Source organism: Vanellus vanellus, assembly GCF_965231255.1.
Source record: "Vanellus vanellus genome assembly, chromosome: 17".
NCBI classification, from domain to species: domain Eukaryota; kingdom Metazoa; phylum Chordata; class Aves; order Charadriiformes; family Charadriidae; genus Vanellus; species Vanellus vanellus.
The window spans coordinates 10,087,487-10,111,675 of NC_138922.1; the positions used below are offsets into that span (position 1 = coordinate 10,087,487).

General features: G+C 39.5%; 1 protein-coding gene across 1 annotated transcript in view; it reads left to right on the forward strand.

The window, feature by feature from the left end:
- The window catches only part of ANKFN1 (ankyrin repeat and fibronectin type III domain containing 1), a gene marked incomplete at both ends in the record, with an annotated part of 62,978 nt that overhangs the window by 23,711 nt on the left and 15,078 nt on the right, over positions 1-24,189 (forward strand). The window contains 7 exons of the mRNA XM_082492248.1: positions 5,034-5,131; positions 6,640-6,730; positions 10,563-10,670; positions 17,200-17,299; positions 18,459-18,591; positions 19,204-19,320; positions 23,081-23,296. Of these exons, the coding sequence (XP_082348374.1) occupies positions 5,034-5,131; positions 6,640-6,730; positions 10,563-10,670; positions 17,200-17,299; positions 18,459-18,591; positions 19,204-19,320; positions 23,081-23,296 (863 nt within the window). The remainder of the gene's footprint in view (positions 1-5,033; positions 5,132-6,639; positions 6,731-10,562; positions 10,671-17,199; positions 17,300-18,458; positions 18,592-19,203; positions 19,321-23,080; positions 23,297-24,189) is intronic.

Below are 24,189 nucleotides of genomic sequence, written 5' to 3' on the forward strand. Positions count from 1 at the left end.
CTGACCAAATACTGCAACGTGTTCTCCATCTGAGCTGGTGATGCTGTTACACCAACAAACCGATTCCTACTTTTCTCTAGTGTTCAATTCTCTTCATTTCTTTTGTACTTCTAAATATTTGTTTCGGTACTTTCATCCTGTTTTCATTCACATGAATGGCAGTGTTCAATATCTTTAAATGAAGCTGCTAAGACATTATGAGTGTAAATTATTAAAATTGTTTTGTAGAGATCAGCAGGCAGAAAAAACTGGTATGCAGGGGTTTCTGGTGTTAGTGCACTCTTTCAGTTTTACATTTCAAAGGAAGATGTTGAACAATGCAATTATTTGTTTGGAGGCCCTTGGAAACACAAGCTAAGATCACAGTGTCCCTCAGCCTGGGCCCTGGACCTGTGGAGGAAGGGAGGAAAGAGAGAATCCTTGCTGCTTAAGTGCAGGTTAAAAGCCATAGTGGCACAACGCTTTGCCCAAGGTCCCACAGCAAGTCAGTAGCAAATGCAAGAATAAAACTCAGAATCCCAGCTCACTACACTATTCTGTGGACTCCATCAACTTAGCAACAGAACTCATATTCCTCGGTCTAATTAATCTACTCAGCAATTCAGCGAGTAATTTAAGTGCAAGCAAAAACAAATGCCAAGAGAAGTGGCAACTTCTACTGTGGCTCAGGCTATTTACTTGACTCAGGAGAAGGTGCTTCCCTGAATGAATCTACAATAGGGTCAGGAGGTGGTTTGTGCCTTCACTTTTTCTTGTCTGTCTGTCAATCTCCCTAATAAGCTGTTTAAGGCGTGCTCCATGTAACAGAAAGACAGCAAGTGGAAAAGAAACAGGTGAAAATAAACTTCTCCCTTTATTTTAAAGTATGAATTGAGTATTAAAAAAAAAAAAGAAAAACTTGGCCACAAGTAGGTTACATAACTTAAGCCAGTCTAAAATTATGTGCCAGCAATTTACATGAGTTTTATGTAACTGTTTATACTGCTGTTTATTTAAAAATTACTACTTATCTTGGCGACCGCAGCAACACATCGTGCATTTGCTAGCTCTGGAATACAGGGCACCTTCATTAAAACACATAGTGACCAATATATTAAACACACAAAAACCCCCTGCTCTGACATAACGTGAAGTGTCAGACGGAAAGCCGCAACAGCGAAGACATTCAGCGTTCACGACAAAGCAGGCCTTTGGGGTGTTCGGAACAGAACTGGAACATGCTCCATCCTTAATTCACCCAACAGCTTTCAGGTCCTTTACAGCGCAGTTGGTGCAGTCTACAAGACCAGCTCTTGTTCCCGGGCTCTCATAAAGGACCCTCTTCATCTTCAGGTTTTTATACTTGAGCATTTTTATATTCAACTTTTAAAGTGCTGAGGTTAGCCGGCCTTTTGTTCTTTCTTAAAGTCCCAAGTACTTTAGAGTTAAACAAACGGTTGATATTTTTTGTTTACTACCAGAGCAGTCTGTCCCAGTGCTCTCCCTCACAAAGTAGGCAAAGATTTAGCAAAATCTTCATGACGGGTTGCTCATGCAAATAGTTACCTAATTTTAGATCCAGGTAAATCACAAGGGTAAGACTGGGTGTCTACCTTTGTATTGGTACCAGAAAGAGCTATATCTATCCCACATAGCCAGAAGGTGTGAGCAACACTGGCCAAATAAATGTAATGCAGGCCATAGGGGTTTGTCCCTTGTCGTTTGGGGGCCTGTGGAGTGAACAAGATGCTCTACCTCTCCTTGCATTCATCTTCCCACCTATAAAATAGGGACACTGGTATTCACAGCCTTCTAAAAGATTTAAAACCCAATGAATGAGTATAGTAGAGTATAATGTATTACTTTTAGACAACCATTTTTGAAAACCATTATGGTAGAAAGCTGAAATCTGACAATGTATAACAGGAGATATAAACTTAAGTAATAAATGACTAAAGTTGACTTGCATTTCTTTGAAACTATACCATGTCATCCTGTTCTCACTTGAATCAGTAAAATCATGGGGAAAAAAAGTTTGTTGAAATCAAAAGTAAGCAAAAAATTCCAGACTTTTTTATGAGTTTCTTTATGACTGATATTAGTCAGAGAATGGCATTCTGTCAAAACCAGCAATGCTTCAGTGTATCCTGTTGATATGTTTTCAGTAGTATTTTGAAACAAGGGGAAAAAGAAGGCACTATTCCAACGCAGCTGTTAAAAAAATATTTATTTTTCAGTTATGGAAATTTTTATTGAAACTGGGGGCAGTTTTTTTTCCAAATGTGATGTTTTTAAATGTACATATTGGAAAATTGATTTTTGAGTAACTTCGTATACACCATCTTGTTAGGTAAATATCCTTCAAAAGAGGGGTTCTCAATCATAATGATAACCATAACCTGATCCACAAGCTAATACCATATTCCTAGGTTTGCAATGATGTCATGGGTCTCAGCCATAAGCGAAAAAATAAGTGCAAAATGCTGGCCTTGCTTGGCTGTATAATGAGAAGCACAGCTGAGCCTCAGGCTAGCAGTCAGTGAAGACTCAGCTGGATGAGGGGATCAGAGGGGTACACAGCGCTCCTCAGTACCTCGTGAAAGAACTAGCAGCCTCGGTCGCTGCCCCCAGCGAGTAGTTGTCCTTCAAGGGACTGGGAGACAACAGTGTCCCCCAGTAAGTGGATGAGGGTGTTTGCGCTGCACATGGGGTTTCACTAACAACGTGAGTTGGGGCAACAGTTTGCCCTAGAACATCAGAGCAAAGCTGTGATTTATTTTTCCAAAACCCACTTCCTCACCTGCTCCTGAGATGCCTTTATAGGCAATGTCAGCCTTTGCTCCCCTCGGTAACTGCTTTTTTCTCTGAACTCAGTGGTCCTTGATTATTTCTGAGAACAAACTGCGATGCTGTTGCTAATCGTAATACTAGTATCCTGATGTTCCTGCTGTACGCATGCTTGCAAAGGTTTAGGATTACAATCCTGTTTAGATTAAGGCAGTTAATTCCTCTTCAGGCAGCGTGTCAGCATGTCTAAATATTAGGAGCACTTTTCTAAATGCCAGAACACAAGTGGGTGGGTTGAGAAGGAGACCCACAGAATAGGGCTGCAATGTTATTTCTGTAAGCTACCCAAATTTAAATATGCCTCTTGAACTACCAGTTTATGTTTGGGCACTCTCTAGTCCATAGAACAGCTAAAAATTTGGGAAGCTCAAAAGCAGCTTAAAGCTGCTTATTTCACCCCTGGCTTTTGGTTTGTGCTGCCTAAAGTGCAACCTTACCACTGCCCCTCATGCGGAGAAGCGCAGTAAGTCGTGCCTGGGAAGTTCAATGAAGACAGGATTTGTTGGCAGACTCTGGCCTGAGTTTCACTATCTTGCTTTACATGAATCTTTGAAAAGAGAAATAGTATCTGAAATGACTGCAAGCCTGTTGATAACGTGTTCAGCAGTTCGAACAGGATTTCTCCAATTTATCCTTCTGGAAAACAGACAACATGTCTAAGTTTGCAGCACGTATACAATGTCCTCAATGATTTAATACAGTGGAGTTATAAACCCTGAAAATCACGGTTTACAATGGAAACTCTGACAGGCCATCAAGTTCAATGGTACATATAAGCATTCTTATAATTTAACCGTCAATAAAAACCTACAGCACAGTGCCATAAAAGTCTCTACGTTTTCATACTAATGTACAGAGATTGCTTCCACTAAAGGTGGCAGTAAGTCAGTATTTAAAACCCATGGAAAACTAGAAAAATATACACTGAAAAAGTTCTAAGGCAACAGACAAAACCAATATCCTTTTCACTGCAGCAAATTCAAAAACGCTGCAGAACATGCTGTGCATTCCCAACCTGCAATCACAGAAAAGGAGCAATTAGGAGAGAAAGGAAAAATGCGTTGTGCTATTGATACTTGGCTATTTTAGAGAATTGTGTTGGCAGTTAAATGTTGTATATGCTGAGCAAAAAAATCTGTGAAGCTTTTTTCTTTTAACATGAAAATACCAGTATGACACAGCCAGAAGATGACAGTTCCACATGCTGAAATTACAATACCTATACCCCCTCATCTATTCTAAATTATTGACTCCAAAAATAATAAATATGCAAATAAAGTATCGGTCCCCTACTTGAATATATACTTTTTTAAAAATCATCCCGTAGTTTTTCATTGTCTGTTTGATGCTATTTTACATGCACATTCATTTTCGGAAGTATTGAGGAAGAGTACTGACAGCAGGACTACTAATTTCAGAACCCCTTAAGCAGGAATATGAGTCACCTGTACAAGTTGATGGGAGCACTTTGGTAAAGGTACCCATTGTAATTTAGGCTGCAGGACAGGTTGGGAGGGATGTGCCCGCCCAGCACCACTTAATTAACTTCAAAAGTGGATACAACTTAATAAGGCCTTGTGGAGCACTGTAGTTTCAGTGACCGCAGCAGAATCGGGCTTGGACAAGAGAGCCAGAACCCTCTGAAACCAATGAAGAGACTCTAGTGAGTGTCAGATCTAGTCCAAGGATCTCTGTACATAGTCCATATCTCTATACAAATTATACAAGGTTAGGTGATGAGAATTTTGTGGACCTATGGTGCCAAAAGGACTCTCTGCCTACCATGTCTACCTATGCAGATCCAATTGCCAAACTACTTTTTGTTGGTTTGAATGTATAAACTGCCAAATGGCATTAGCAGGTCCAAATCCTCTACCTGCTCTTTTCAACAACTTCTCTTTTTTTAAAGGAAATTGTTTAAATGAGGACAAATGTTGACTGAACATAGTTGGTATTGCAGTGTATTGTTAAGCATTCTTTCCTGAAAAGCTTTTGAGTAGTATTTTGCTTTCCTCTCTCATACACAGAGATATAATTTAATTATTGTGTGAAGTTTTGCTAAACATTATTGTTAAGCATGACTTTTAGTATCCACATGGAATGGGAAACAGCCAGGAGAAAAGTTAACCTGTGAGTGATTCAAGTGCTTTGATTTCTTTGCTTGGACTGCTGTCTGATTTGATTTTCTCCTGCTACTTGTTTCCTAGTGGAATGGAGCTCTTCAGAAGACTTTTCTCCTTTGGCCGGTGAAATAATTATGGATAATCTTCAGTCTTTGAGGTGCACCATCACAGGTCTCAGAACAGTAAGTGCCAAATGATTCATTTAGATCTTGATGCCCCCTGCCACCCCAGTGATACAAAGACACTGATAATTTGCATCCATGCCTGTTGGTAATAACTGTAGAGTGCCTTTCTTCTAGCAACACGTTCCAGTCATTGAGCATAATATGTCTGGTATCCATAATCTGAAAATCACAAAGGAATAGACAGACAGCATGAACTGTTTTATAAGTTGTCATGCTTAGGGGAGATCAGAAAAGACTGGAGTGAAAGCTGCTGTTTTCTGGATCGCAGGATAATCTTAGTGCAGATCAAAGGCTCATGAAAGGTCTAGTCCTGACTCTGATGACCAATAGCTAAAATAACAGTTCTTTCTCTTCTACTTCTTCCAGGGACACACATGTTTATGGCAATCATTTTCATTTTTGTTATTTATTTTTGTATACATTTTTCACACTGATAAGAATTGTCTTAGCGATGGAGAAAATTGACGAACATTGATATGGTTTGTTAAGCAGAATAATTTTGACCATGTGTTTGAAAGTCTTTTTCCTACGGGCTGTTCAGGACCATTTCTGCATGAAAATTTTAATTCACAAAAAACTTGATGAAAATAAAGCTTGCTCAAAATACAACAATTTTGACTGGAAACACCATCAGAGGGGCCCAGACCAGCATCCACTGCGCTGGAGCCTTTCTACTGAATTCACTGCACACTGAATCAGGCCTGTAGTAGGGGGAGGCATGCATGTCACCCTTGGCCAGTGCCCCAAAACACGAGCTCTCAAAATGAGAGAATTAACTTAAAAGAGTAAGCAATGGGCACAATATAAAACCCTCTAGATAGAATAGGAAAAACATTGGTTATTTCCAGCCTTTTATCTGAAGAAATCTTTGATTTTGAGCACACTGTTTTCCAGGGAGCTGAGCCACAAAATGCTCTGTTTCTCATTTTCTAACAACAAACCAGAGTAACTGTTCTTAAGTTAAAATCAAGCAAGCTTGCACAGTCACTTCCACAGACACAGTGCTTACTATGCATTTGTCTATACTCTCTGAAGTATATAACATATTTAAATTAAAAGTTAGACTTTCAGAAGTGTTTTCCATTGGCCTCGATTTATGTATCAAAATCAGTGATAAAGGTGTGACTGATTTCAGTGGCAGCCAAAGGAAGCTTCTTCCATTGCTGTGCTGGTAGAGAAACTCTGTTAAATACAACAGGAAAAGGGGGAATCCCTGTGCCTGAAGTCTGATTGTAAGAGTTCCCAGAGTGTAGCCTTGGTAGAAGAGAATGTCAGTTGGAATTGGTATGTTCTGTTAACCCTCAGCAGATCACCTGTCCTGAAATCTTTGTACTGTGTTTCAATCTGTCACGGTGCAACAGTTGATGCCGCTGAAAGCTATTTACGGTTTTCAAAGAAAACATCTTTTGGGAAGACTGCTATCCATGTTTTACAGCCAAGGTTTTGAATCAAGTCATGATTTCGAATCAAGTGATAATTTTGACTCCAGTTGTTTCCATTTGCAGGGCCAGAGGTATCATGTCCATGTTTCAGCATACAACATGAGAGGATGGGGACCTGCACGCAAATCTACTCCTGCATATGCTTCTCCTTCAAGTAGGTTGAGTTTGTCTACCCTCCTAGTTTGATTAGTGATGCTGCTTTGTCAGAATTTCCCCCTCTTCAAAGAACAGAAAAAGACAATATTCTGGAGCTCATGATTTAATTGTCTTGTCATCTACGAGTGAAATAAATAAAAATCAACTCCTCCCACCCTCCAAAAATAAGCAAAATAATCATATATGTGTATTTATTTGTCTAATCTTTTATTCTTCTCCAGACCTTTGACAGAACATTGTCATCTAGTCACTAAGACTTAAGAAAAATGAGAAGTATTTTGATCTTCATTTCCTTTAATAGAGTTCTGCTATATGGAACCTCATTTGTCAGTATGTGAATGGATCAAAACCTGAATCTGAACTGCTAGAACCAAAACACTTACATGTATCATATGTAATTTTGTATTCTGCCTTGTAGCATTAGAGTTCCCATTCACTGAACCATTCCCATAGCATCCTGTATGTAAAATGCTCTAGTGTGGACACGCACATTAGTAGGATCTAGCCCTTATGGGAACACTAAAATGTTCCAGACACGTCCAAAAGCCTGTCTTCCTTTTCAAACCTATGATAGGTTTTCTTAGAGTCCATTAGGACTCTGATTTTTCATCTGCAATTTTTAATCTATTATAATCACATTGTATTGTCAGTTGTTTTTCCAGAGTTAGCGTTCACTGGCAAACTGGCTCAGTGTATTCAGCTTCCCTTGTATTGATTAATGCAGTAAAGTGGGACTTTTCATTTTATTGCATTAGCACTTGTTTTTATTAGGCTATAGGCTAATGTAATAATAAAATACCCTTGCATGCTAACGTGAGAAAATAAAGGAAGTGTACATACTCTCAGTAGTCATAATGGAGAGGGTTGGATAAATGAGGCTCTTGCAGTACCACTGTCCCATTTTGCTTCAATTTTGCTCCTGTTTACCCCACAATAAAACCAGAACTAGGCTAAAGAAACAAAAATATGCTACACTCGTGGTTCTCTCTTCTACTCTTGGCTACACGGGTAACTCACTACTATGGAGTTGTTTGAGTAACTTAGTGACATGCAATTACCTTGACTATACCCAGGTATAACTACACAGGATTTGACCCCACAAACCAAAAATTTACATCAGCTGAGAAACAGACTCTTTTACAGCAGCTGCTAGTTATTCAGCTAAATATCGCCAAAGAACGGGACACTCCTGGCCAGACAGGTGGCATTTAAACTGTAGCTTTTGTATGATACGAATTTTTGCTTTAGGCATATTGCATTGTCTTCCCTGTCTATTTCTTGTCCGCTGTTACTAACCTTCTGAAATCTGACAATATGTGCCAGTTCCAAAGCTTTTGGATGTACGGGAAGTTTTCCTGCAGATCTCAGTGGATCAACACAAAAACTACGCACAGAATTAAGTCCATTTCCCATATTTAGTGTATCAGGAATTCTGGGCTTTAGAGTAGCAGAAAGTCCTAGACTTGCTGGCATTAGGGCCATGTTGTCATGTGCAGCTACTCAGAACTCAGTGAAGTCCTGACTTCCACCAGGGGAGAGCAGTACCATCCATGGGAGTACCACTGAAGTGCCCGGGACAATCATTGTGGGGGTGTTTCTCTGCAAGGCAGCCGAGGTAACAAAAGGAGCTTTTTGGATTACCCTGTAGGAGAGCAGGAGCATTACTTGATATATATGGGATTTTTTGTGAGTTTATGGCAAAGAGAAATGTTTCCTCATGGCTATATATGTATATTTTCTTTGTCGGTGAACACAGAAGCATTAGGCAGACTCAGCTCACTGTATATAGATAGCTGGCAAGAATATGGTATTTTCATTAAGTATCCTTAGTGACACATGCTTAAGCTCTACAGCAAGTGCGACCATCAGAGCCTAAATGTAAATTCTTTCATTAAGTAATACTAACATCAGAATTTTTGCTTGAGAGATAAGATGCTATTTACTGCTGCATTTACTGAGGGCAGAGCTTCTTTATCCATGTGACTGCCTTCACCACTGGTTTTGAAAACTAGCAAATTTGTGTTCGGCGAGCCAGCAGCAACCTGAAATTACACCAGTGCTGCATAACAAAATATGACCCTAAGCTAAAAATTAAATGTGAATATATTAATACTCTCCAAAGTTGTCTGTAACAGCAGCCAGAAGAATATGCAAGGGAAATGAAAGCTTCAGGGCTTAATCCTGATCCATTCCAATCCCAGAGCATCAAAGGTTAGTGACATCCTTGGAGATGCATCTGTGTAGCATGACAGTGAATGCTTGCCACTGTCCTCCGGTTTCCCCCACGTACACAGCCTGGAAAGTGGTGGCCAGTGTTGTGCAGCTGGTCTGTGAAATCATAGTAGACAGTAACAGTTCTAGGCTTATTCATTAGCATGTGAGAAGCTGGTCTGATTTCCATGTCATTTTTAAGGTAGTCAGCAATCTGGAGGCTCAGAGAGTTTGGAAACCATTCTGGGATAGAGAAATCATGAGGTTGTTCGAAACTCTACCGGTTTGATGACACCAAAGCACTTTGAGATTGGTGAGTTCCAGCTGGTTCCTCTTGGCTGCTCACAAGAGATCTAAGAACTGGCCCCCCCCGCACAGAGCTAACTGGCCCCCCCCGCACAGAGCTATAGACGCAGCGGGCCCTTGATCTCTGCAAAAACTTGCAACACGCAGGATGGCCACTCTGCAGCTGTTACAACTGCCCAGAGGCATCAGGATAGCAAACGTCTTCTCTTTCCACCCTTTCATAGGGCTTACTCTAGCTGTTATACTAAATGGCAGCAAAAATATATTTATGTACTTGGCATAGTGAGCCCATTGGAAGGAATGCTTGACTCCAAACTTGCACTAGAAACTAGATCTATAGATTTAGTGAGTGAGCGAACTGTTTGTTGGTGGCTGTGAATACGTACATGGACTCTATGCCAGCAAGATGGAAAGAAGTATGTCTCCCTTGCAGACAGATCTCTTAATACCTTGATCTACCATAACTTTGCGTCAGGAAACTGGTGCAATACTTTTTTCTCATTATAATGAAAGTATGAAAGTAGTACAGTCTGGAATTGAAAAGCTCCTCTCTGATACACGCAGTTTCATCCTCCTATTTGTGATGAGATAGCCTGGGTTTTTTTAAAGCATGATTGAGATTGTAGCTAGCAGCAAATGAGTGAAAACAAAGTCTTTAGTAGGTTGAAGGTATGTGGGACAGAAACCGCAGCTTCTTGCCTCACGAGTGCAGTGCTGAGCAGACCGTAGACTCTAGGGCAGCAATTGCCAGCGTTTGCTCAGGCCTCTGCTGGGAGCAGATCTTTAGAAGTGATTTCACTCAGAGCATGTTTCTGAGGCTACAGAGCTAGCTCTGGGCATAGGAAGATGTTCGTTCTCTGCTTTGCGATCGGTTTCCTATATAACTGTAGGAGCGTCATTTAGCCTCCCGGTGTCTCAGCAAATCGCAGAGGCAGCAGCAGTGTGATCTTAGTGAGGTGCTGGGAGTGTCGGTACAATACAGGCTGAGAGCAGCTCTGCCACTACAGGAACAGAGGCCATTTATGTACTGAAGAGAAATAGCCATTGTCTAGTCAGTCACTACAGGAGCTTCTAGGAGCTGATTGTAAGCTTTTTGATAGTAATCATTATGATTAATTACCTAGCGGGCACAAGGCAAAAGAAACTTACTGTACAAGTAACAAAAGCAGACTTAAAAATAACTGCCATTTTTTCCTGCGTGCCCAGATGTGAAAGTCCTCTAAACCCCAAAAATATCAGAGGCTATGAAAATATTTTAAAACCTTCTCCTGCTCCTTTGTGTTTCATTTCTGTTTATTTCCTTTGTTCAATAGACTGGAAAGACTGCAGTGGAAGAGAACCTCGGCACAGGGGACACACTGAGGCCCTGGAACGTCTCCTTCAGCAGGTTCGAGCAGCTCATCAGCATTATAATTGCAGAGGTAAGTATAAATATCTATGTGGTAGGGCACCAGCTGAAGCCTCTGTGGCGCCTGTAATTTTAGCAGTTTTCTAACTAGGTCATACCTTCTCATTCATCAGGAAAAGAAAGATATTAATATTGGCGCATCTGGAATCACTTTAGTGCACTATCTTGCTCTTAACCCTTGAAATTAGTTGGATGAAAACATCAGAAAGCTAGAATGCACACAAGCACAGACGCACCCTTTCTCCCTCTGTGCCGTACACACCAATTGATTTGTTTTTTCCTACAAATTAGTTTCACACAGGATTCTACTAAAATGCAGGATCTCTCTTTTATTTTTTCATATAAAGAAATACTTTAGAGAGTTAACAACTGGTTTGGATCAAAAATGGGGACTTGGCTGCCTCCAAATGGAAGACACTAAGTACTCTAGTGGATGTGATGCCAATCTATAATGAAAAATACTTGCACAATGCAGTGGGAAGATAAGATTGCTACATTTTCAAATAGAATGGATCAAAACTGGGAGAGAGTTCGAATCTCAGCCAGCTCTTTGCTCTTCATTCATGAGAAACAGACTGTGCCTTTAATAGCTCAAGAGCCAAGGCAACAGCTTGGCATTCTTTTTAAAGCATATATAAAAACTCCTGTTCTATACGGGTTGTTGAAAAGTACTATTTATTTTCTTAAAATAAACTTCTAACTGGAATAATGCTTCATTGCAAAGGAACTTACTTTAAACTGCAAAGTTGAACTACCGTGAAGTTTTCATTTTTCTTCACCTAGTATGACTGTTATGTCAAGCTGCATCAATTGATTTAAAATCATAGAAATACGTAGGACTAAAATCATCTGGCTGAAATGGAAAGATGCGGCCTTTGTTCTTTATGTGCAAATATGTCAGTGTCATGATGATCCACAGTCTGCCACAACCCATTGTAACCATAGCAACTTAAACTATTCAGCTACGTTGCTTGGAAAGGGAAAGGAGATATTGCAAGAAAATGTTGTTTCTCTAATTAAAATTCATACAAGCATTATCACTTGCAGGTGGTCTTGACACTGAAAATACAGATGATGTATTCTCTCTCTTACATAGCTTTTTCATGCTATGAAAGAAGTCTTTTTTCCATGATATATTTTTTCCTTTCTGAAGGTAGTGCATATCTCAGGTCTTTCAGGCCACCTTCCTAGTCAACAGGGAATAAGTGATGGAATATCTGAGAATATTCTTAGTATAAATTGTTTTACTGACATACCAGCCCAGAACAGAAGCAGTTATAAACAACATGCAGAAAATCCCTCCTTTTGAGAATCTGACACCGGTGCCTGGTTCTTATAAAATTCCACTGCTCCAGAAATTAACCCCAGTCTCAAAGCAAAGCACAGACAACTCTGTTGTTGATTTCCTAACTCTTTGTCCTTAAATAATAAATAACAACAATACAGAAAATCTGTTTAGCTCAAAACATTATTTTGCATGTCTGAAAGAGGATGTGGGAGCTTACATGTGGCAGTATTACACTGTGGAGTCAGCTTCAGCAACACCCTTCCCTCCAACCAAGTAAAAATCTCATAATTGCTCGTAATGCTAGCGTTACACAGTAGTGTGTTTTGGATAAATCAGGATTGTAACACAATAGGAGAGCCTTTGGAAATTGCCTTATATATATGACTGATGGCAGTCCCTTGTATTTCCGTAATTTGGTCAAGAATCAAGACAAAGCGTTTGCAGAAAAAGTAAGCATTATGACATCACTTTGACTCTGAAATTTGATTCTGGTATTGATCAACCTCAGTGAAATCCGAGGACTTTGATCAAGGATCTGAGATAAGCTACTGTATATGACTGAAAAGCCCAAATAATGGCTTTCACTTAATATAATACAGAGGCCTGGGCTAGATTCTTAATTAATGCAAATTAGCATGATTTGACTGACATGGGTAGCAGTCAGTACAGAAGCTGAGGACCTGCCCAGGCATTTATCCACTCTTTACCATGCTTCTCTTTTACCACACTCCGATTGTACGTTAGTAATGCAACTTCTGTCTCCCTCAGAGAGGTAGTAAATAGCTGGACATTGTTTGCAGAGTGCCCTTGAATCTGCTTACAACCACTGGTCTGCTGTGGTTTATAAATGAGAGCAGAATCAAGCTCTGCATGAATTAAAGCTGGATGAAGACAGAGTCAGGACTCAAACCTGGGGTCCTGCCAGCTTGGCTGTGCACTGCGTGACTCCTCTGCAGCACATCGCACTCGCGCTGCTCAGGCTGGCTGAAGGAGAGTGGAGGAGGAGTGCAAGGGAGGTGCAAAAATCTGAGGGTAATCGATCTAAAGGGTCTGAGATTACTCGGATAACATAGGGAAAAGCCTCAGAATACAGAGGAGCTGAAAGAGCAAGGCTAAGTGCTATTGCTCCAGCATGATCTGGGAGGGTCAAATTGCCCAGATTCCACGGAGATCTCTTGCCCAAGTCTGTTCGCTCAGGCTTTGCACTGCAGCCTGCCTTTGCCCTATGCTTTGCATTTCAGGAGCTGAAGAAAACAAGCTTACAAAAATACCAGGAAGAATACATCGGAATGTACAGTGAGTTTAAGAGCTTTTGGAGTTAGATCAGCTGTTGCTTTTGAACCTGCTCTGTGATATGATGAAATCTCCTAGGGAATTACTTAGGAAGCTTTCCTTTCATATGTTTAATCTTCTGGAAAACCCTGATGATTACAAACAACAGTCATCCATTTGTCTTCATAATACCATGCTACAGACTATCATAACTGAGTTACTACAATTGTATGTCCTGGCAACACTTCAAATGTAATTTTTAAGTATTTTATTCTTGTAGATCATTCTTTATAAACAACTCTGAGTGCATTAAGTAGTTGTGTGATGCTTCATTAAGAAAGGAACCCAACTCTTCAGTAAAATGCTTACCAGATATTTTCTTTCTGAAATTTGGTTGAAATGTGTTTCACTAGACAAGTTAGACGTAAAATAAAAATGTTCTAATTGTATTTTGATTCACAAGCAGAGTGCATAGCTTTATTGCATTTTACAAAGAGAAGGATCTCTGATTCCACAGGGCATTTAAAATGTTTAAATTATTTGTGAGAATATACAAAAGCGGGCTTCAGAACCAAGCCACAGACTGAGAAGTTCAGGTAGGGAATTTAAGAAGTTACAGTTTCAGCTGTTTCGCCTGACTTTGTAATCCGAAATATACCACCCAGTAATATGACTGTCATGCCAATAGCTTCTTCATGAGATACAGCATTTTCTTTTGAAACACGTCCCACCTTGAGGTGAGGTAATACAGAATCTATCGTGGTCTCAAGCTATTGAAGTGTCTGGACACTACTTATGCCTTTACTGCTGTGTGGAATTACGTCTCCATGCACATTGTCCCAGCGTCAGTTGTCTGTACTGCTAAAAATGTGCAGCCTTAAATCGAGTTTGAATTTGTCTGGAAGTTTCCAGCCATCTGATGGATTTTCATAAGGTGACACAGTTAGTGAAAACTCTAAGCCCCATTTTATGCACTCCACTAGGATTTCAGTGTGATCTAGCTCATCTTCTCCTATTCTGCTTCCTTATTCAGGGTCACTCTAAATGATATTTAGCTGGTCCACGAGCTGTCTGATTTGTGGGGCTAAGATCTCAGATAATTTTGCACTGAGGTCATTCCATTTACTTCACATCTGCCCCACTTGAGTAGAGGCACCCGCTTGTCTAGTGATAGGACAAAGAATTCCAGATGATCTTCCTCCTCAGAGAAATGGCACGGCATAACAGACATTCCTCTAGAGCAGAGACCCCAGATGCATACTGGCAGCCCGAGTATGCAACTTTGTTCTTATTCTTCCACAACTGACGTAGGTTGCTTGTAATTATCTGTTGCATTTAAGTGAACTGCAAAGGAACACTTGTATATCCTACCTGAGAAGAGAAAAACTGCTAATGCTGTAAATATACCTTTTTCAGTTAATTGCCTACTTCGATCCAGGTTTGAATGCTTCTGATGTAAATATAAACGCTGGAAATTCTCTAATCTCAGCCACTATTTGTTCGCTCCTGAGCTTCTATTAAAAGAGCTCACAGCTCTATTGCTGTATCATTTATTAATATAAACTTAATTTGTTGTTACTAATGCTTTTCTATAAAGGTTACTCCGTGTTATTTATTAGTTAATTAAATAACATAAAAAGTTCCATTTCCTGTAGATCCAAATTATCCTCTAATGTCAGCTCCATGTTTTTTGGCTTTTAGACACACTACGCTGTAAACCAAAAGCAAATAGCAATGTAGGAGAGTTTACAGTCTCCGTCTAGTTTTGCATTATTTCTTTGGCTGTTGGCTTCTACACAGCTGCGGACTAAACCCAAACCACTGAATAGCCCAATAACATACATTTCACTTGTAATGTGCCCTCTTATTTTAATGCTGCAGTGTCTGGGTGTTTTATACAGAATTATGTTGCTTTGCCTTCAGCAATTTCCTCCTCCATTCCCTCCATCCTGAATATAGAAGAAAATAAAAATTGCATAATCAGAATGAAATTTATATTCTTAAATTGGTCTTAACCTTGGAAGAAGGAAACAGTAAGACAGGAGTTTTCACGTAGCATTTGGTTTACATTACTGTGATATACTGAAAAAAGTTCACAGTAAAATAAAAATGATCTGAGGAGATACGGATAGAAAAACAGATCCGTTTTTTTAAAAAGGAAAAGAAAACAATGATCAGTCGCATCAAAGGAGCAGTCATGGACTTGGATGAGTCTGTTAAAACTAAACTGAACAGCGCATTGGAGAATATGCCGTGAAGAACAAGTTTGCACGGGGAAGACAATGGATTTGATGATCTAATAAGTCTCATACATCTGAATTGTATGATTTCACCCCCAACAGAACCTTGTTCTTTTTGTACTTGCTGTTCAGCAGAGTGGTAATTGTTGCTAACAACGTGCCTTCTATCTGTGGTTTTCAGTGTGCAAATTATGGTGCAAATTTATTCATCACTTAAAAATATGTTGAGCACTTTCACAGATGGGGTTTTGACAAGAGCAAATTTAAATGTTCTTTAAATGTTCAAACTTAGAACTCACTAGGGAGACACAGACAGACACCTCCTATTCTGCAGCGCAGGCAAGTGGGAAATATGTTGCTCTGAAAGCCCCTAAGCAGACTGATTAGCAGCTTTCCGTGAGTACTTCCTCATGAGTCCTAATTTTTCCCCACTGGAGAAGGGTGTCCCTCAAAATACTTCATGCTTCAGTCTGGATGGGCATCCATGCTTCATCCAAATAAACAGTCAGATCCTGGAAAACTGAGATGTAGTTTCACAGTTACATTTTTCTTTTTGTCTTTCTTTTCAGAGCACAGTAAATATCTGAAGAATTCATTCTTTTTTTAAATGTTTCTGCTCTTTCTTGTACAACAGCATTAAACAGGAGGGACATCGCAAAAGACAGTGCACAAACCAACCCAAACAGTTTTAAACCCGCGTTCCTTTTAAATGCCATGTGTGGACAATAACGACTGACAATACCTTATACACTCCTGCATGTCCCTGACTGCCATCTATTGGCACACCCTCTAACATCTGCTTCCAGGTACACAGGTGGACACCGCTGTTTCACACAGCTTGTGAGTTTCAGTTCTCACTGGAAGATTTTTCTTTGGCTTACAAGGCCATGCATGAGAGAAGGAAAGACATTAAGTCAAATTCACAGAAGTGAAAAATAATACAATGTATAAACATTTAGCCACAATTTTTAGAATATTGGGCAAATACTGGAATTTATAAAATTCTTCTATTGGAAGAGCTGGTCCAGAGATCCTTGCAGGCACACAGCAGGTCTCAGCTTTGACATGAAGTGAACAGATGAGTTAAACGCCTCTTCCTTGGATTCCAGATTACTAGGGAGCAAATGTAACTGTGAAAGCTCTGAAGCAATACCGGTGAGAGGAAATTGTTGTGATTGGGAAAAAAACCCATCCAAACAAAAGCACATGCATTTAACGTGATACAGAGAAAGCTGAGGCGCAATCTACTTGTTTCCTTAAAGCTTATACTTTGCTTAGCCTGGTGATGCTGTGGTACTGGTGATTGCCAGAGCACCAATTATTCAGTTCTTAGAAGCTTAAGCTATGTATGGACAGAAACTGAGGAATTACAGCACCCTAAAATGTCGCCTGATGGTTCAAATCTCTTCTTGGGTTTTTAAGACCACTTGCGAAATTCACATCCATTCTGAACATTAAGAGCATGTAGTACTGGTTCAAGCTGTACTTTGCCTCAGAGCAAAACATTATTACCGAGTCTGAGTTTGCTGCAAGTAAGGAAATTGCTGTTGCATATCACTGAGATAATGGAAATATAAGCAAAAAGTTGTATTTGAGCCTGTTTCTAAGTGTTGTCTTGTTAAAGGAATATAGTGGGCACTGACTGAAATTTAGCATTGTGGTTTAAGAGATAAAGGTTCTTTGTGAGATACTACCTGAAATTTAAGTGCTGGCTTTGGTTTGCTTTTTATTTTCCATTTTAGAAAGTTCTAAATTACAGAACGCTGGTCGCAAGCAATCAGTTTCCAGGAGCCTGAAGCACCTTTTCCACTCATCAAACAAGTTTGTGAAGACTCTGAAACGGTTTGTCATTCATTTTATCTCCCAAACATTCTGAGTTTTAGCTAGCAGTTGTTGCTTTTATGTAATAGGGAAAAGCACCTTAGAATATCTGTGTGGATTCCACAACTAATGAAACAGCAATCAATCAGAATGAACTGCATAAAACTGCATACACCTAAGACTGCTGCAGTTGATTGGGAAATAATGCTCCAGTTCCTACTGAAATCAATAGAATCTCTTCATTGTTACTTTTGGAAATGGATTTGAATTGTAACACAGTGAAATACTCTGTGCAAATGCAAAGCGCGGTTACTGAGGTATTTTGGAAGTACTGCCTCTGTTGCTGCTCAGTAATGAAACTATGGTATTTAGTTCATTCATAATGCAAAACACCGCTCAGATAACATGTTTTAATAGTCCACTGGCAACAAGCAACACATCTAGCGTTCCCTAATATCTTCAGCTGGGTTTGCGACCCAGTGTGACCCAAACTACCCTCAGCCTTGATGATTCGTTTTAGCAAATGGAAGTTGCTTATGCTGGATTATTTCTTCTTTCATTGCCAGGAGTGTTCAGTTTGCTTTTTCTTCTTTGTATTTTGATAAGAGTTTGATTCTTTCAGAAGAGCTCTCCAGAGTCTTTAAATTCCCTAAGGCAACTACTTAACGTGTGTAACTAATTGCAAGTGTAAATATTGAAAGGCATGATCTCTATAAACAGTTTTGCAGATATGCTGGCCAAATTACACTCAATTACACTAATGTAAATCTATAATAACCCGCCTGATTTCAACTGAGTTGCTTCAGATATACTCTGAAGTAAATGAGGGCAGAACTAAGCCCATTAATGATAAAAACTTTTAGTAAAATTTCTGATTTCTAAAGCCTCCGTTGTGTACTGTTTACTCTGGCAAAATTATTACTTAAACTGATGTCTGTGGCTTCCACAGATTCATAATTTCTTATATTCCTGTAGTCTCACATCATCTAAAGTGATAAGCTTCCCAAATATTTTTCAGCATTCACTGGCTGAAGTTGCATGATCTATATAACACAGAAGTTAAAACCAGATGATTTGATTTGTCTCCTCAGAACTTAACTTCCGTGATTCTTTGACTAAAATTTGGCATGGATGTCAATAGACATGAAAGGTGTTTGACAACATTTCCTTCTTTCTTTAGGGGACTCTACTTATCTGTTATATTTTTTTACAAAGACAATTTACTAGTAACCAATGAAGATCAAATCCCAATTGTGGAGATTGATGACTCTCACAGTAGTTCAGTTATGCAGGATTTCCTGTGGTTCACAAAGGTAATGCCAGCCTAATTTCCTGTCTTGCTTCTACAAATTTGCTGCTAGCGACGCATAGGCCTTAGCTTATCGTTCTGAATATATGAAATGATGTCATTAAAAAGCTAAATGATTAAGTGCTTTACCTTTCACTCATGTTAAAATGCAATTTTCGCAAACCATTTACATGGGTTACATTCTGACTTGGTCACTGACAGTCGCACAAGTGATTCTTTTAAATTTATGAGCCTACCTAAGTGACTGCTACTTGGGTACGTGAAGGTTTTATGAAAATTTAGAGGAAGAGCCTAAAGAAATAACCAGAAGTTTTAAAGTTGATATTATGGTTAAGCCATCATTCAAGACATCTTCACACTATTTTTTGTAACCCAAAGACCAGTAAATCAATTTTACACAATAGTCCAAAAAGCAATTGAAATAGATGCATGATGTTTACACACCAACCTGATTCAATATCCGTTTCATGTTTATCTGGGCAACTCATTGCCATCCACAGAAAAGCAAAATGAGTAATATCTACTGATTTTTCCAAGTCCAAAATGCTTTTAGCTTCATTTCTGCTTTTGTACATGCTTAGAACAAAACCTGATTGAACTGGATATATTTTTGCAGTTGTCTTGCATGTGGGATGATATCAGGTGGCTAAGGCAGAATATGTCTATATCCGTGTCCTCATCAACAGCACTGCAAGCCAGGCAAAAGATGCTTTCGGCAGCAGCACAGCTACAGGTTGGTTGCATTGCATATTTCTTGCTATTAACTTAGTAACTTTCTGATCTCTGAGGGATAGTACTGCCAGCTGTCCTATGGTTCACCATTCCCCACTGGCCTGTTCTTTGGAGCAGCATTATCATCTACAATGAAATGTGCCACTGAGCCTCTCTTGCCAGCTGGAAGGAAGGAGTTCCATTAAAAGTAAAGAGGAGGAAAAAGAAAGGAAAGAAACAATAGTGGCAGACAAAGAAACAAACAGATATGAACCAGCAAATAATGACCACAGATAAACCTGTGGGTTTGCAGATTGGGAATTCAAGAGTTATAATCCTAATATTTGCTGCTCAGAAGCCTCTTAGAAGGCCTATTCATTATTAATTATTAATATATTAACGAAGCATTTAAACTCTGGGCAAGATGTAGCACTCCCCTGTGCTATATGGGAACCTGCAGCAGTAGGTAGCTTCTTTCCCCTACAGGAAGAGCAAATAGACTGCTGAAATTGCCACAATAGTCCTCTTGATTCACCCACGGCTTAAAAACTGCTCAAGTACAGCTTCTAGGGCAGAACCACCCTATTCAACAAACAGGATCGGTAGGCTGTTGTGGATGTCAGCGGGGAAATAAAAATGAATCTTTCACAAAGTTCTTAATTAAGCTGTGAAAAATTTTAAGGTGAAATGTACCTTTGTGCAGAGAACCAGTCAGAAACCTATTTAGACCCTTAAAAACAGAGACTAAGAGAGATCTAGTGGTGCATGGATCTTGTGCTGACCCCTCAGCGCAGCGGTTAAGGACAGCAGCACTACATGCACTATTCATATCATGCTGTCAAGGCAAAGCAGCAACTCTCAGGACAGTTCCATTCCAGCCTGTGCTACAGATACAACCTGAGTGGTACTGAACAGGTCACTTAATCCTTCTGTGTCTCGGTCCGCTATTTGTTATGCGCTTTCTCCAGCAGAACATTTTGACTTTTATCGTAACACTTTTGAAGAATGGGTTTCATGATAACATGAAATCTCTAGCTGGAAGGCACTTTCATAAAATATTTACTTCACATTTTCAAAAAGATGCATGCATGGCTCTTACAGAGAAAGTATATCCAGGTCTCACTTTCTCCTACCTTTTGTTTGAACGAAGTCACCAAACCTTCCCAGAAAAATGTATCGTGCAGTCATGGAATTAATGAAGATCTTCATATTGCTTGGCTTGTGTATTAGCCATACGGCCATCCCTCGTTACTGCCAGTCAAAGCAATAAGCTACGTTTTATAGCAGCTGTGAGAGCCAGATACTTTGTGGCCATTATTGAGAATATCCCTGTGGGGTTTGTTTTACATCTTTTGGCAAAGCATGCTGTCCAGGAGAGTAGCCTTCCTGGGCAACCACCTGTCTTGACTGATTTCCCTGAAGTATCCCAAAATATATGGAATGCCAGTCTGCTGCACCTTTATTGGAGGACCACCTGTGTTAAGCAGCAGCTGCTCGTCAGTCCTTGGAGCTGTCACTAGAGAAAGTTTTAACTATATCTGCCGAATGTTCCCTCTGGTGCGGTTAGCTTAGCGTAGGTAACACGTATTCCTTTGGTTAGCTCGGTTTCATTCCCTCTGTGCAGTTTGCCTTTAACAGAGCATTGCACGGACTGCACTTTGAGACAACCAAGATTCCTAGTACATTGTGTTATTATTTGCTACCAAAGATGTTAAGAGCAGAGCTTGAAGCACAGAGATATAGCAAATGTGTCCATGTGGTATATTGCTCTGTTGAATTTCTGGCAAATTTATTGGCCCTAACGTTTGTTCTGTTAGTTTGGTCCCCTGATGAACACAGGGATTGTCACAGATCTGCCAACATCTAGCGGTGTGTGGCCTAATGGGATCCACCAATGGAAGGATCTCAGTAAAGTTTATACGGTTGAATACGTTTTATTGAGGCAGTTAATAGACTGAGTCTGCAGGAATTTAGGACAGAATGGAAAAGATCAGTGACAACAGTGGCAACACAGCTGCTAGGGCACTAGATCAGTAGATTCAGAGACAACAGGGACTGTAATTTTGCCTGTTGTTACCACTAGACAACTAAAGCAAACAAAACACAAGTGATGGGGTGCCAAGCTAAGCAGACACAAAACTTTTTTAGCGTATGAATTAGTCACATATTCATATTAGTAGGTACCCCCACTCTGTGCTGGAATGCCATTCAGAATATACAGTCAGTGACAGTAAAGAACTGTTTGTTTTCATCTAGGCACGTTCATATGTTGCAGTGATTAATATGACAACTAGATGGCTAACATCTACCTGCAATGATTTGTCCCACCTGTGGACATATGGATTAATACAAAATGTATACTCAAGACACCCAGTGTTAATCAATTACGGAGGCTAACCCCAAAAGCCAAAACAGTTAAAAAAAGAAGAGGGAAGGTGCTATGTAGTCATCAACAGTATGTGCTGGAGAGGGATGCATAAAGCTAAAATAGCTGAGTTATGCCACATAAAGGGCAGTCACTGTGCTCACTACACAGAGTTTATAAACAATTTAATAATACAGTTTATAAGTAAATATTGCCTGCTAAGTACAGATAAATAAATTCAGGATAATCTATCCATTTACAATGTCATTAAGTTAATGTACAGCACTTCCCTAAACATACAATGTGCTACATTGTGAATTCAAGTTTTCATTTTAAACTACCCCCATCTCTGTGCAGCTTACTGTAGATCTCTTGAAAAGTCGCAAAGTAATGAGCATATTTTAAATGTTAGGCATTTTTCTTTAAGACATCTGGGAATCTCTTCAGTGGCTGGTCACTGGATTGAGTGTGTTTGCACCTATAAGCAGATGCCTTACTGTGTGAGGAAAGGGATTTTGACCAAAATATGTATTTTATGTGGAGTCTTTTAAAATTACTTTTCTTTAATCCTCACATATTTTCCTGGAGAGCTTCGCCCTGGTAGTTTGTTCGTTTCTGCTGGTTTTGTCTAGCACATTCTCGGTATCTGAAGTAAAAGGAAAAGGGTCCGTGTGTCTTCAGATTCCTCTGTGTTTCTTCACAAACACACCCCACAGTTCAGCTCCAGAATTATTTACATTCAACACAGATATGAGGGCCTCTTGCTTTTGTTGCTGAAAATAATCTGAATAATTTTAAAACAGAGAACAGAAAATGGAGATTACAGTTAATGACCCTAACAGAAAACATTTGAAGTGTCCAATATGAATGATTTGGGGATAAAGGGAGAATTTGGTATCATCTCTGACATTTGGTTACGGGGAGTTTAAGATAAGCGCCTAGCTCTTCAGTAAGTTTAAATCAGAAGGGCTTCATTGATACCAAAGGAATCACCACTAGACCAACACTGAGTGCTTTTGAAAAGTGCATCCTTTATATTTACATGACTGGGCAAGAATAGGAAGTTTCAAAAAAAAGTTTCCAAATAAGTAAATTACTTTGTAGTGTTTCCTTTTACAAAAGCATTGGGTCATAATAGCCTTTCTGATGTTCTCCTTTAAATGTTGGACTAAATGCTGCTGGACCAAATACATTGGAGGTTCCAGAATTCAATCCACAAACACAACCCAAGGAAAAACTTTTCCTTTTGCCACTGAATGATATGACTGTAGGGCAAGGGTTTGAGAAACACTGGGTGTCTGGTTTTTATTGAAGTCAATAGGAGTGATGTCAGTGAGCGCTAAGTAAAGTTTCAACAAATACCACTCTCCTGATATGAGATAAATAACTTTCTATTTATAATTTGCTTGTTTTCTAGAATTTGCTGGGAACTCACAACTTAGGCAGAGTTTTTTACGAGCCAATCAAGGACCGACATGGCAATCTGCTGATAGTTACTATAAGAGAAGTGGAGAGTCTTTATTCATTTTTCAATGGCAAATGGATGCAGGTATCCAAACTACAAAGCCAGAGGAAATCCCTTTCAACTCCAGAGGAGCCAACAGCATTAGACATCTTGCTTATAACAATCCAGGTAGCACGTTGCTTCTCTTACTGTATGTTATTTGCTTTTGTAAAGCCTGTGCCAGAGCCCTGATTTTTGGAAGCGTCTTGTAGAATTTTAGGCCTTAATCCAGTGCCCAATAAAATTAATGGCAAGGCTCCCATTGAAAGCAAAGACTTGTATTACTTCCAGTGGGTCTGGGATCAGATCCTTAACATGTAAAATATCCATGAGATTCTAAAGAAATTACTTCAAAGTCCTAGCAGAGAATAGTAAAGTTTCTATCAGTTTCGGGAAACCATGCTATAGAATTCTGTAACAAGGGATATAAAAACCTTTACAATTTTCTGGGATGTTCTTAAGCACCTATACAGACACTTACAATTTCTACACTCCATAAGGTTTTTCCATCCAGCCTTGAACATTAAATCTAGGTTTAAAGCTTTACTGTTCTACTTAATAAACTTGTTCTGTGGGGTTCAGAGTTCCTTGGAGCCTGGTAGAGTTGCTAAAGTATTCTTTACTGACCATAACCCTCCTTTAATTTCTGTATAACATGCCCCTAGACTTCACAATTAGAAAAACAACAAGGTAAGGATTGATCTTAGAAGCTGCTTTGCATAGCCAGTTCGGTTAGCATCGAGAGCCATGGGTTTTCAGCCCTTCAAGAATCAGGGTAACAGCAACCTATTTCTCACAACATGTCAGTAGCCACTCTCTCTAAAACTCGGTTGCATAGTTACCCAAAATGCTACAAGACAAATCATTGTCTTAGTCCCTTCTTTAGTAGCGCCAGCTAGACCATGACTTCTGTGGTTAAATTTTGAATTAGAGGCATTTTCTTGGGCAGAAACTGTGCTTTTCATACCGGAAACTGACAGGCAATCAAAATATACATTACCAGGTCTAAGAAATGTTAAAAA